This window comes from Macrobrachium nipponense, chromosome 36 (genome assembly GCF_015104395.2).
Source record: "Macrobrachium nipponense isolate FS-2020 chromosome 36, ASM1510439v2, whole genome shotgun sequence".
Lineage (NCBI taxonomy): Eukaryota > Metazoa > Arthropoda > Malacostraca > Decapoda > Palaemonidae > Macrobrachium > Macrobrachium nipponense.
This window is the reverse complement of record NC_087220.1, coordinates 32,072,520-32,087,637: the sequence shown is the minus strand read 5'-3', so window position 1 is coordinate 32,087,637 and position 15,118 is coordinate 32,072,520. Positions and strand designations below refer to the sequence as shown.

General features: G+C 44.1%; 1 protein-coding gene across 4 annotated transcripts in view; it reads right to left on the bottom strand.

Moving 5' to 3' along the window:
- Nucleotides 1–2,090: 2,090 nt before the first annotated feature.
- Nucleotides 2,091–15,118, bottom strand: part of LOC135203551 (CDAN1-interacting nuclease 1-like) — a 54,982-nt gene continuing 41,954 nt past the window's right edge. For all 4 annotated transcript variants that reach the window (XM_064233287.1, XM_064233286.1, XM_064233289.1 and 1 more), the window contains exons 5-9: nt 14,994–15,073; nt 5,817–5,866; nt 5,178–5,311; nt 4,484–4,589; nt 2,091–2,997 (exon numbers count right to left, since the gene is read on the bottom strand). In XM_064233287.1, the coding sequence (XP_064089357.1) occupies nt 2,865–2,997; nt 4,484–4,589; nt 5,178–5,311; nt 5,817–5,866; nt 14,994–15,073 (503 nt within the window). In that variant the 3' untranslated portion in view covers nt 2,091–2,864. The remainder of the gene's footprint in view (nt 2,998–4,483; nt 4,590–5,177; nt 5,312–5,816; nt 5,867–14,993; nt 15,074–15,118) is intronic.

Here is a 15,118-nt window from a genome sequence, read left to right as displayed (position 1 = left end):
TTCACAAAAGGAGAACTCTAATTGTAGACGTCTTCTTGCCTCCGTATTGCAGAAAATAATGTCTACTCTTGATACTTGAAGGGCAGGAACTCCCCAAAACCTCCAGCAGGACGTTTCTTCTCTAAAGTCTTGCTCAACGTTGAAATAACTCAGTCGCTCACTCCTGAAGACGACTTGACCAGAATCCGATCAAACTCGCAAGCAAATTTTCTTGTCTGATCCTTCGTTGGTTTCTTCTTCTCTTATCTTTCTCTGACGATCTCTGCTGCTGATCTCTCACTGATAATCTCATCTGTGGCTCTTACTGATGATCTCTTACTCTGTGACTGACTGATGATCTGCCTTCTCCTACTTCGTCCGTCGTATTTATACGGAATCCTGGGGGCGGGGCTTACGGCGAGCGTCACAGACTCCCGAGATTACCGGAACAATTTAGAAGTTTCTCGACAACGTATTGCATCAGAAGTCGCGCGTTTCTCACGACACTTCAGCGCCTGTTGCGTTCCACAACACTCCTGCCGATTCTAGAACCATCGTGAGAACAGGCACCTCCAACAACTGCGCGAATGCCTCTTTGCTGCAGAATTTCTCGAAGATGCGTTTTCCTTTCCTTTATCTTTCTTTGCTATACAGCAATTACCATTACAGACACCCTAATTCAAATATTATCCAAAACTTTTTGGTTTTAAATGATCGCTCCAATTAATTTTACCTTTACCATCTATGTATTTTTCAATTTTCTGTATTTTTCCATATCTGATCTAACTTTCTCTTTTTATAAATATTTTTTCTTTTACATTGACCCAACATCCAGAAGAAACTGTATCAGTATGCTAATGACTTTCGTCTTTTCATGTGCATACACTTTCCAATATTGATTTTGCATGTATTACTACACATTATTCTCATTATGGTTTTTGTCTTTTGCAAATATTTCCCCTTTTGCTTGTTTTACATGCTGTTCCTTCTTTCTCACAATACTGAACTTCATTGTGCCCCACGGAAACAATTGTGGAAATGTACTAAATATAGTAATGACTTTGGATTATACAAAAATAAACATGTCTTGGATGTTGCTCCTGTCAATATCAATATCCTCTTTTGTTCTGAAACTCCTGTGTCTGACTTGCACCATATTCCAGACCTGTTAATTCCAGGGTTCAATAAGACCACTTCACTCAAGCTTAGTACCATTTCAAGGGCCCATGGAATGGCCCTGTATTTAGATTTTCTTTGCATCTTATAGGTCATAGTATGAGTATGAATGTCATGAAACTTGGGAGGTTAGTCATTTGGATGACTATTTATAGCTGCTTGCTTATAAAGTTCAGGCAGCTGAATCCAAGGTTTCACTTCATTTTCGTTGGTGATTACGATGCCCATCACACTGAATGGTGGAGGTCAGTCATTGTCATAGATAATCATGGTACTGCTGCTTTAGATTTTTCCACTATTTCTGGTTGTGAGCCTTTCAAGCAGGGATGCTTCAAAAGGAAAAACAGAGAAACCCAGAGACAGTAGATGACAGAGGACATTCTTACTTTGAACAATACAACAAATGCTAATCTGGGCATACTGTATATGAAGTAAAATATGAAGAATTAGTTAAGCAAATAAGCAGAGCATGTAATGACGCAGACAGTATAGGATATCATTATTAAAATCAACCAGACTACTGAGCTGAGAGCTGGCCTGAAGGATTTCGATGAAATGCCACGTCTAGGTCAGAGGCCAAGCACTGGGACCAAATACGTTACAGACAGTCCCTACAATTACGACGGGTTCAGCTTACAACAATTTTCAAATATATTCATAAAAAATTATTTCCCGGTTTACGACGCATGTTCCGGGGTCAAGATGCTTACAATCGCTGATCCAACAGAAGAAATATGGCTCCAAAACAGCAAAATAATAAAAATTTGGAGGTTATGTTCAAGAAAACTCAATAAAAATGCAAGTTACATCATTTTCAAGACACCCAAAGGATTAAATGTTTGGTTTTCTATGGTTTTCTTAAGGTTTTTGACGATGTCTCAGCTTACAATGCTTTCCAGCTTGCGACGCGGCATAGGAACAGAACCACCGTCATGAACTGGGTACTGCCTGTATTTGGTATGGTGATGGATAAGTGAATATGAAATTACAAACTGCACAAAGGCATATGATCTCATACTGGAAAGACAGCACTATAGAACGACACTGAATGTGAAGAGACAGAAGATCGTAGAAAAATAAATAAATACATGTGTGAATGAATACACAATTCAAGAGGAAACTGACGGATTAACTTAATGTTCTCTGGCATCTTGACTATAACAGGAAAAGGAAATTGTAAGAAGGGAAATTTGGTATGGCAAATAGAAGTTTTGGAGAGATGGAGAGAGCATATTACAAGGATTTTTGACTATAATGGGAGTGAGTATCATGTCACCAATAAAGTATCATTTGAGAAAACAACAATATGGGACAATGGCATGGGCGCCCGCACGTAGGGGCAAAGAAGGGGGGCCCACTTGTGCCTCCCCCCCAGAAAACCTGTGACCACAGGAGGTTACAGTTCCTTTTCAAATGAACAGTGACTAACTTGAACAAAATGTATCAAATTTAACTAAATCACTGTTTTCCTTCCATTCTACAGTACATTCTTTCAGTTTCAGTAAATTAAAGGTATCCTTATTATATTGTATAAAATAGGTATGCAGTATATAACTGCACTATTCTTTCAAGAAATGTTTTATTTCAGTTGAACAGTACTACATGGAACTATTGAAAAAAGGTCAATGTAACTTTCTGTATTTTGTCTTTTACATACAAAATGAAAGACGACCAACCATTTCCCTTCACATACCCTAAAATACTAACCATCAGGATTCTGACAATGGGTTCATGAAAGTTATATTTGTTGGGAAACTGTCCATTATGATGATTCCTTTCTCTCTATGTTCGTCTAACTCTTCAATGTATCCAAACCAATATATAACTAATCCTGGACCAAACCTGTAAAAGAAAAATGTTATACTTTAGAAGGTGAAAACTGTACAAATTCATATATGTACTACTTGCACTAAAACACAATTACTTACACTGTAACAAAAAAGGGATATCTTTTTTCTGTATTTTCCTTTACTTTCTCTTACTTCTTCCTAATGAACACCATACTCTTTGGAAGCTTGAATACCAAGTCAAAGTCCTCTATGGGCGTGTTCCATAAGAAAAGAGTTCATCTTCTGAATAAAATAATAATAATAATGATAATGATAATAGTGCTATTGCCATTCAACATAGTACTACCATACAGAAGTATACCTAATGCAACAATGTCTGCAAATTCCTAGCAGCTGACCCAAGACAGGCTTTTTCATCTCATTGCAAGTATGATCAAATTCTAAGGACCTCAGTATATTTGAGGTCAAGATTGGACTCACAGTGAGATTACTCTAAATATTTCTTACCCATTCATGTTTACTAATTCATGTCAGCTGACCAAAGATGGACCTTTTGTCCAATCTAAAAGTAAAGTTAACTACTGCTCCCCTTTCTGAACCAGTTCATTAAGGTTGAGGATGGACCAATTGCAAGATTACTACTATCTGCAAATTTCTAGTGGTCATCTGCTGGTTTGCAGGCACACATCCATGTCCATAAAGCTCTGTTGATAAATGGCCGAAACTTTGTTATTGTCAGGTGCTGGCATTTTTGGGAGGTAAAGTGCACCATAATGCCTGGTACAGTAAATACTACAAAATACTATAGCAAAGAAAAAAAGCAATCTTGAATTACTTCAAAGTTTTGAAACAACTTAAAAAACAGAAACCCATACTACCTCCCGAGATTAGTATATTATATCGACTTTTATCCAACATATCCTCTCCCATTCTTACTGTCAGCCCAAACTAGATACAAGCAGTGATGAATGTTTTCCTTTACATCTTTGCTATTACATCTTCACTGTACTATTTGCATGATGGTTCCCACTGCAGCCTCCTTACTACATATGGACTTTACACACAATTCATCTCAACAGTTTTTGGCTCTTTTCCTCTATACACTGCTGACTCAAATCCAACTTCATACATAATAACTCTTACCCAATTGCAGAACTCCTGTCACTTTCCTTCCTTTATTTAATTTACCATTCATTTCTTTTGATGTTACCTAAAACAATGATGCCAAGTAAACTGTATGAGTCAACAACTAAAACTCTTAAATATGACAAATTTTCTACGACAATTTGTATTTTTCATAGCTACAAACCTGAGGTCTTTATAATAGGATAATTTCTAGGGCCTAGCTGGATCCGGTTAAATCGCAACCTACTATTATTATCAATTTAAAATTCCTCAATCTTTTGATTTATTTTTCATTGCCCCCAAACAACCCTCATTTGCAACATCAGCCATTGTTAATTTCATTCATGACCTCATCTATTCCATTAAAAAGAACCAAACACCCACACATGTACAGTACAAAATGAAATTCATACCTATTCCAGTAACTCCAAAGTTGATCTTTCAAGTATGTCCGGTGGCTTTCTTCATCACCAAATGACGCTTTACTTTCAATCCAATTTATGACATAACCATCAACGGCTGGAAAATCAAAGGAAGTGTCTATAAACATCATGTCCTCCTAATATAAGATAATAAGACTTTCAATAACAATCTTCTAGCTTCATATAGTACAGTACAAAGGAACATATATGAAATCTAAAGCCTATGATAAAAAACTGGGCAGACACATAACACAATTCCAACAATATAAAAATCATTTTAAAACATTAAGCACTATCTGAGAAAGATAAGTTTCATTCTCTGGAACAACATACCTAATCTCAGTATTTGGCTATTCCCTGTTATCTTTACATTTTTAATTAGTAGTATTGTGCTATCATAATTTGCCTTCTGAAAATAAGTAAATGATCCAATTAATTACCACTGAAATAAATATTTTGATACTGCTTAATGGAGCTCAACTTTATATTTTTCCCCTTTAATTAAAGTATTACTAAAATTATAGTCATGAGTGCTAAAAAAACAAAAATCATACAGTAATCTGATTTGATATGAACTAAAATCCATTAAACAATTATTGTTACACTTGACCTGAATTTGTTTACTGTCAGTGAAATGACAATTTGACTTAAACTGCATCGTCAGGTTATGCAACTTCGTGCTTACCAATTGGTATATTGAGCTTCACATCTGGAGTTTTATCATAACCTTTAAGGCGAAGTTCATCTTCATTCTGAAAGCTAATGTTTAGCTTTTTGAGCTCATGAATCAGTAAAAACTCGTATTCATGTCCAACCGAACTGCAATTAAAAAAATATTTAAATTGGTCACATCTGTATCGTGATAAGAAAGGGATTAATATCATTATTTCATTATTATGAAGGATAAGTTTATCCAGACCTCTGAGCCTCATAAAGGCTCTTCTCAGGCTGGTTAGAGATCAACTACACAAAATATAATAAAAGACTTTATCTTCAACAGTTTCCATTGGAATAGAATGCAACTGTTTAACTTCATTCCAAGCTTGCATTGATCATATGAATCATGAAATTCTCTTACAAACTTAGTCTGCTAGTATTTACATTGAATCTTATGTCAGCTCAATATTTTCTTTTCAAACCCTACAAAGAAATATATCTTATTTATCTTGAATGTAAAATGTTACTTTTACTGGACAACTTTTAAGCAATACAATTAATCTGTTTCCATAATTCAGTACAAATTAGAGTTTAGACACTTCTCTTGACATTGTTCTTTAAAATAACTGATCAATACATAAATTCCAACTGCATCTCATATACTTACTGTTTGATACTATCAGCAAATGGACCGTATGCGTCATCTTGCAACAAACACTGAAAAGGGAGTATTAACATAAAATTTTTCTATGAAACAATCATACTGTGATCTGTTTTCCAAACATTCCTTAGATATTATAGTCTTTTGTCAAACAGATGGAGGAGACATGATAACTCATAATATATATCCCATTTCTCACTTTTATATAAACTGTAGATGAAATAAGATTTGTGTGGCTGCGAGGAGAGCACTCCTGTGATTTACTGATATGAATAAAAATAACAAAAAACACACACATCCACAACATCATATGATTAGGATATCCTTAGCACACGTGCAATGATGGCTATGAATAGACTCGGTTCGAAGAATACCACTAGCTACTTAAGGGGCATGTATGCCTCTCAGACTCCATTTGTTTCTCAGCTGTCATAGCGTCAAGACATGCTACTATACACTGTATATTCTTGAAACTTGCTTTGTGTTTTGAAAGATTCTGAGAGACTAACTTTCTCCACTGGTCTTCCCCTTTTCCTGTTTTGATTTTACATTGAATTGCTATTTAAACAGAACACCAAAGTGCTCAATCCCATAGTATTTGCATTGGCCAGTATGGAACTAGGAATTATTGCAATTATTTATTAGTTTCACTAGGGTCATAGCAATTGTCTTTCACAGGGCTGGCCTCAAGGTTGCCTTTAATAACAAAATACATAAGGCAGTCCCCGGGTTACGATGGGGGTTCTGTTCTTGAGACGCGTTGTAACCCGAAAATCGTCATAAGCCGGAACATCACCAAAAATGCTAAGAAAACCTTACTTTTAATGCTTTAGGTGCATTGAAAACTATGTAAACTGCATTCTTATTGGATTCTGCATCAAAAAAACCTTCCAATATGACAATTTGTCGAAAATTGCATTTTTCCTAACTATACAAACCTGAGGTCCTTTAACAATAGGAAGGTAACTAGCGGCAGCTGGGACGGTCGTAAGCTTCGAACAAGGGGAGAACGGTAGTTAACTGCTTGTCCGATCGTGCGCGCGCCCGCGCGCCCGAGAGGTGAAGAATCACTTTTGCTTTAGGCCCATGCAAAAAGTTGCAGAGTGAGGGGTGGCATGAGGTGGGACTATATGTAAAGACCTCAGGTTTGTATAGTTAGGAAAAATGCAATTTTCGACAAATTGTCATTTGTTCCGATACGTAATACAAACCCTCGGTCCTTTAACAATAGGAAGACTCACTTCTTGGTGGGAGGAATCTGAGTCTTTTTGGTGAACAGACTGGTGTTCGTCCAACCCTGGAGTGCCTCCCTGGTCGTAAGAGCAAGGGAGGGATCCAAACCTCTGTCCGATTGATCGGGGTGTGCACCGCAGGATCAATGGTCAGACCTCTGGGCCAAGTACTAAGAGAGAGGCAAGCGTATCTCTTCGTACCAGCAAGCAAGAACTTGTTCCTGTTTGCAAGAGACAATCATAAAATGATGGGTTGTCTCAAATTGGCATCCACTTCCTCCCCCTTGTTGGAGGAAGTGGTGGATATTTACTCCTATCCCTACTGAAAGGGATAGGATGGTGCTCTATTGAGTAGCTCACCTGCATCTCGTCCTTACCCAGCAGGGTGACGACCGTGTCCCTCTACCCAGAGGTAGGGAGGGAAGAAAAAGATGGGAAGAGGAGCCAGTCACACTCTCATTCCTCATCCATTCTTACGGTCACACCAGGACTCGATGCTGTTCAGCCTGCGAGGGTCTGGGTTAACTACACAACGTGTTGAGCAACCACCACGGTTCCCAAGGAAAAAGATCCAAGGAACTGTGGGCAATATCCTGAAGGTAGAAGGAGGTGCATGCAGTCCGGTTGGACCAGGCGCCTGCCTTCATTACCTGCGCCACGGAGAAGTTCTTGCGGAACGCGAGAGAATGATGAAGAGGCGTCCACACTCATCCTGGGTGTCGAGTTTCTTCAGACAGCTCCGTCGCGCCTTCACAGGACAAAGCAGCATAGCCTTCGTATCGGAGGCGGTGAAGTCCATTAGGGAGGGTAATGTGAAGGACTCGAACCAATCGTCAGTTACCGAAGGGTTCTGAGTCTTCGCTACGAAGATCGGTACGAAATCGAGCGTCACAAATCCCCATCCCTTTGTGCTTGACTTCTCAAGAGAAGTCATGCAGTTACCTAAGACGAAAAGAAGGGAATAGTCGTATGACCTATCCCTCTTCTCGACTTTGGTTATGTACAGTACTCATACTGACAAGCTATTAAGACGAAGTAATGATTGCTCTGGAACAACCGAACTAAGTCCACAGCATAGTTCGTAACTGACTCGGGCGCTCTGACAGCTGCCGACTGGCTGGTTCGGAATCAGTAGAGGCAAGTTGTCCAAGCATCCGGGTAAGTCACGTGACCTTCGCCCTTTAAAGTTATGCTGAGAGACCAAACAAAATAAAAAATTTGTTAGTCACCGATGCCGGACGGCGCGGCGATGATTCTCTTAATGCATAAGCTCAAAAGGCGAAAGTCAATTGCCTTCAAAAGACCGAGGTCCCTGATGGCAAGAAAATCTCATAGACGTTGAATCTCAGCTTAAGGAGAAACAACACTATGTGACGTTGAAGACGAAGGTAGGCAATGAATGCAACCTACGTCTTCCAGCTGAATCGAGAGAAGGAATCTCAAGATTCTAAACCTGTGCTTACAAATGACTGAAAACGCTAACCGCCATTTCATTGCTGTCCGTTGTGCAATGAAAGCGGGGCGTTCTTCAGTAATGAAACACAGGGGAGTGCCGCTTGAAGAACTGCTTCTCATGGGCTGAACGTTTGGAAGTAGAGCTGGCAGGTGTGGGAGTAGGCGATGTCTTTCAATACATCTGCTAATCCGGGGTGAACAATGAACAATTGCACACCTCCGAATACAAGATATTTTGAGGACAAACTCAGATTCCGCAAAAATCATTCGCATTATCGAGATACGATGCAGCAAGAGACTATTACAGAATTCTGTTACCGTGCGGTAAACAGAAAGATGAGAGTCGAATAGATATCTCTGTTTAAAATTCTCGCAATACCGAAGACGATGACTACTAGCGTCACAGCAGTAGATGGTCATTCATGTATGCGAGAATCCCCGTTAATCAGAGACTTAAGTCCGTGATTGTTGGGCAGAGATACGGTTGGTATTCAATCAAAGCAGGTGAGAAAGACATAACCAACCATCCATTTCAAAGCGGCAGCTGGTACTGAAATGCCTCGGGCAATTCAATACGCAGTAGCTGTCGCTGACTCGTCATCCTGAGTTGCCAAGTAATCCTTTCCACGAAGGAATGCGTTCGGCTAGAACCACCGAGCATAAAAAGATATGCTCGAGCAATTATATTTATGCGAAACGAATTTCGGTAAATATAAAAGCTTAAATGGTGTTGTTGTGACAACACCATAAGTATATAAAATTGAAGCTGGAAACTCCAGGGAGGTTGCAGGCAACCCCGAGTTGCAGTTCAATTAGAATACTTTTCGTCCAAGTCGCAATCCGTAGAATAACCAGGATATGCGCCTACCCCTCGGACCATTCAACTGCTTAGCAGAATCATGTCGCGAGGTTAATATACGTAGTATATTTGTAGGATTCTGAACAACGATCTCCATCCTAAATTCTTTCCTTCAAGAAAACAAATAAGGATTGGAGATCGACCACCTTCGGTCTCTATCAAAGAGAGTGAAGAAGTCTTCCTTGAAGGAAAGCTTCAATGGTGAACAGAATACTAAGACGATAGTTCAAGCCAAACTGGATATTCCCGTCCGTTCTTCTCTATTCCAGGTTGGTCGCCTATTGTGAGATAGTCTTCTTTCAGCAGCAGTCTTCTTCCTAATGCTAGAAATTCCAGGAATTCGAGCATAGGCGAGGTTCCCGATTATCGTGTAACATATCGGGGATTCTCGTCTCGCTCACTTTGGACCGTGGTCTCGCCTAAGTGTTTGGAGATCGTAAGAAACTCTATCACTCTGAATGCGCTAGAAATTCCGTAGAAATCTAAGCAGTCTGCGAAACCCCCACCGAATTCGTCAAACGATATCGGCTGGTGGTCCTCTCGATTCCCGTAGAAATCGAGAATGGGGCAGGATCCCTCCTCAACGACCGGGGCTTACGTCAGGTAGGACCCGAAGGTCCCCCCGGTAGCGCAGTCCCCGTGGAATCCTACAGAGAAATCTCTGTAGGATCCCTCCCCTTTCCCTCGTAGCCGTAAGGAGAGAGGGAATGGGGGAGGAATTGGATACTCGCTCGCCTTCCCAGTGGAACTAGCAGTTGGAGAAGAGTAGGAGCAGCCATCGCCTTGCGGCGATGGCCTCTCAGAGTCTGGGAAAACGTATCGTCAGGAGAAAACGTTTTCCCGAAGAGGGTTACGAACTCTCACTGTAGGTAAGGGTCTGCCGCCACTGTGAACGTCGTCTGGGTGGGGCTGATCGACACCTGACAGGAGAGAGCCGATACCGTCCTCCGACTCATTCCAGTCCTCGTCGAGGTCGAAACCTCTCAGGAGGACCGAAGGAGTATTTAAATACGGTGTCCGAAGACACGTAGAAACGCCGCTGTCGCAGTAGAGGAGGTGGAAGTAGCTTGATCGACCGGCCAGAACTGAGAGAGCCTTCTTGTCCGGAGACGAGAGAGACTGGTTCAAGACAGAATCGGCAAGCTCAGATCGCGGCAAACCCACCGTCGGTTTGGGTTCACTCTCGGGCCCCAAAACGACTCGAGCAGAGACATGGGCTCTGCTGGTGGGAGCGGCGATCCTTCCCCCAGGTCGTTGTGCTGACGAATCAGTGCAATAACCTGGGCAAGTTACTCTGAATCTCGGAAGTTACAGCGTCTTGAGGAGTAGGACCATCCAGTCCCTCCAACAAGAGCAGCTCCCAAGACCCTCCTCCTTCAGAAGAAGGACCAGCAACAGATCCCTGACGGTTGCCTCCAAATCACTTGCGCGTACGTCCTGGCTGGTCCTAAGACCATACCTGGCACGTGCGGCGTCGTGACGGGATCGTGAGCGGCGCATCTCTCACGATCACTCCTATATACCTCGCTCTTCCTGGCGTATGCCGAGGAAGTTGAAGGTATCGGAGAGACAGACCTGACGCTACCCCCTTCTCCCCCCCCTGAACGGCGCCTCCAATCACTTGCGCGTACGTCCTGGTTGGTCCTAAGACCATACGTGGCACGTGCGGCGTCGTGACGGGATCGTGAGCGGCGCACCACTCACGATCACTCCTAGCTACCTCGCTCTTCCCGGTGTAGCCCGAGGAAGTTGAAGGTAGTGGAGAGACAGACCTGACGCTTCCCCCCCCGCTCGCTGGCAGGACCAGCGTACGTGGGGGGCTGCAGCCGATCACCAACCCGCGACCCGCGGTGGGGATCGATCTGCAGGCCTGGCCGTGCCGCTCACCTGTGGCGAGCGGCTCGACTGAGCACGTCGACCCCGGTCCCGTGCGTCAGACGAGCTGCTGCTGGTCATCGTATCCGCCCGGTCCCTGTGGGAGCGGCGGTCAGGTGACCTGCAGAGCTCACTTTCGCGGTGAGACCGTGAGCGTCCTCGCGGCACGTCAAACGAACTGGTACCAGCGAGGCTGGTACCGTCGGTCGAGGGGCCTGGGGGACCTCTTCCCAGCCTCAACCCGTGGCCGGTCAGAGACCGTCACGTCCCACCCAACCGAGGTACCGGCTGGTCGCTGCGAGAGCGGCCGCTGGCCTGGCGAGAGTCACCTGAGCGGCTCTCGACAGTCTTCTGCTCCGTGCCTCGGTCATGACGCTGAGCGAACTCAGGCGTCTTAACTTTGGCTGCACGGTCACCCGAAGGAGACCGTACACTCGGAACTTCTCGCGGACGAGAAACCGAGCCGGTACCTGGCTTAGCAGCAGAGCTGCCAAGACCAGGTGAGGGTGTACCAGCGGTAGCCAGCACACCCTTGGTCCCCGTCTTCTTCTTCTTCTCAGAAGGGGAGACGGGCCCCGTTCCCGAAGGAACAGGAGGACCAGCAGAAGAACCCCCCCGTCACACCGGAGTGTGACGAGCCCTTCGAAGTTCCCGCAGGAGTCTTCTTAGGGGGGAAACCCGGTTACCAGCTGGTCGCTGCGAGAGCGGCCGCTGGCCTGGCGAGAGTCACCTGAGCGGTTCTCGCCAGCCTTCTGCTCCGTGCCGTGGTCTTGGCGCCGAGCGAACTCTGGCGCCGAAACTTTGGCTGCACGGTCTCCCGAGGGAGAGCGTACACTCGGGATCTCCCGCGAACGAGAGACCGAGCCGGAACCTGGCGTAGCGGCATCGCCGCTAGCACCAGGCGAGGAAGTACCAGAGCTAACCGATACTCCTCTGGTCCCTGGCCCCGTCTATCTCTTCCTTACGGAAGGGGAGACGGGCCCCCCGCTCCCGAAGGGAAGGAGCAGGAGGACCAGCAGAAGGACCCCCCGTCCCACCGAGGTGGGACGGGCCCTTAGAAGTTCCCGAAGGAGACTTCTTAGGGGGGAGAGGCAGCCTTCTTCTTCTTCGGCTTATGGGCCTTAGAAGTCGAAGGGGAAGAGGCAGCAGCAAATGAAGACGAAGATGACACCTTCCTCTTCTTCGTCAGCTCACGCAGGACAGTCGTCAGGTCCTCCATCCAGGCCGGAGTCGGGCCTATTGCCGAAGCAACACGGCCCGACTGCACCTGTCCGGAAGGACCTGGGACTGGGGAAGACACACCATGGGCAGGCCAGCATGGACAGGCGCAGGAACCAGGAGCGACAGGAACAGCAACCAGCTCAGGAGCGGCAGGAACAGCGGCAGCGGTAAACACAGAAGGGACAGCCAAGCCAGTAGCGGGAACCACATCAGCGACAGGTACGGCAGGCCCAGCCATCGCCTCGTAGAATCATCGGCAGCCAGCGGGAACCTGGTACTGGCGGCCGGTCTAGGGGCGAGCTGCTGGAAAGCGGAAGTCTGGGGCAGGCAACACGAAGAAAACACAGGCGGCGGCGGCATACCCCTCCTCGGTACGGCGGCGACCGGCCCTAGAAGCGGCAGACGGCGTCACCGACACAGCATGGGGAGTGTAGACCAGCGGGGGGAAGCAGCATAAGCGGCCGTGAAGGTTGTAGTGGAGACCACTCCAAGGTCACCGCCCCAGACCTCGCTAGACGCTGCAGCAGATCGTGGATGCTAGGCACGCCCTGCAGCCGCAGTGGCCCATACCTGTCCAAGGTCGTCTCCCACGGATGTAGCACCTGCGGTAGCACAGACAGATTAGTAAGAGGGGTTCCCTCACGCACGGGGGGGAGACATGCCCCACCCGAACGCAAGGGAAGACCCCAAATACAAAATACAACGAAGAAGCTGAGGGGTCGGGGGGGGCAGGAAGGAAGACGAAGAATCGGATACCAAGGGAGTCGCGGGAGAGCTTTCCGACGACTTCCTGGCAGACCTTCGCTTCCCCTACCCCCGCACAGCAGTGAAAAGTAATATGAAAATGAAACAGAATACTGCCCTTGCGATTCACTTCATAGAACTTAAAGGGGAAAAGATCAATTCCCGGGTAAGAACGGAAACTTGATCCAAATAATATGATGCTATCATAAATATATATGAAAATGAAACATACTGCACTTGCGATTTCACTTTCACAGAAAATAATCGTAAGGATCAATTCCCGGGTAAGAGCGAAATTGATCCAAATCAAATTATGCAAATAAATAAATGAAAATGAAAAGAATACTGCATTGCGAATCCACTTTCATTGCATTTTATCATACAAAATATTTTAAAGGCTCGTGCCGAGCGCAATCACGCTCTCGGTAACGAACGCACAGTGCAAAAATATAATGAAAAAAGTACTTACATTTTTCAATTACACACTTTCGCCCAAATACATGACTCGGCGCGAGCGTCGGCACCGAGACATAATTCAAGGGTTCAATTCATGAAAAGAGAGGAAATCGCCGCATCTACGGCGATAGCTCCATGTTGGTTCATAATTAAGTAATGAAAATGAAAACAGTGTACTTACAGTTTCATTTTCAAGTCAAACAAACCATTAGTAGAAAACACAATATAAACAAAGCATACGACGATGAAGCGGGCAGAGAGCGACGACGAACACGTCCTTCACACCCGCGGCCGAAAGCAAAAGTGATTCTTCACCTCTCGGGCGCGCGCACGATCGGACAAGCAGTTAACTACCGTTCTCCCCTTGTTCGAAGCTTACGACCGTCCCAGCTGCCGCTAGTTACCTTCCTATTGTTAAAGGACCGAGGGTTTGTATTACGTATCGGAACAAATTGATTATTTTGCATTTTTGGTGTCATATTTCTTCTGCCAGATGAGCGTTGTAGGCGCCGTAACCCTGGAACATGCGTTGAAACCCTGGAAATAATTTCTGATGAATATAATTGAAAAGCACCTTAACCTCGGAACGTCGTAAGCCAAACCTGTCGTAACCAAGGGACTGCCTGTATACATATGTACTCAATAAATTTATATTCCTTAAAATTCTGATTGTAAATGGATAAATGAAAAATGCTGAACCTTTGACAAAATTTCCTTAATTAATATGTTTCTGACACTTTATAGTTCATGTTGGTTTAGGTCTGGACATCCACTAAAACATGTTCATCTCTTAGAGTGGCTTTCATTTCCTGCATAAAGAGGCTGGAGCATGTGGGCTATTCAACAACTATTTACGGGACAAATGAGCACGATTAATTCGAAGATGAGAAGAAAAATTACTTCAGATGACATCAGTGTGGCCCTCTTTCTGGGCTGAAGAACGCTAATACTCACCAATGGGTCTTCATTTCAATCAGTTGTTATGAGATTCATTATTCCCTAGTCTGCCATTTATTAAAAATGATAATGGGTTTTGGAGATGCTTAGCAACCACTCACTGGAATGGCTACTATTGATCTGCTTACAGTAGCTGTAGCCTTTGCCACTTAATCAGCACCTCAATAATTTACACCAACTTCACATAACATGAGGAATGAAAACTTACTTTTTAAAGTCAATGAATATTAAAACTTTATTTGGAGGCATATTGTCAATAATCTAAGGGGATGAATTTATTGCAAATATTCATGTTGGTCAAAACGGAAACCTTATTATGTACATTCTATGAAGTGGCTTTCATTTCATCTGAAGTGACAGTCAACAAGAGCGAGAACTACTTACCAAGTAAACTTCACGGCCGAGATCTCTATCCTCGATCAGTGTAGTGTCACGCAGCAACCGATTTATTTGGGATTTCCCAACTGCAAAAACGAACGTGTGTTAAAGTGCAATGCTGTTACACATTA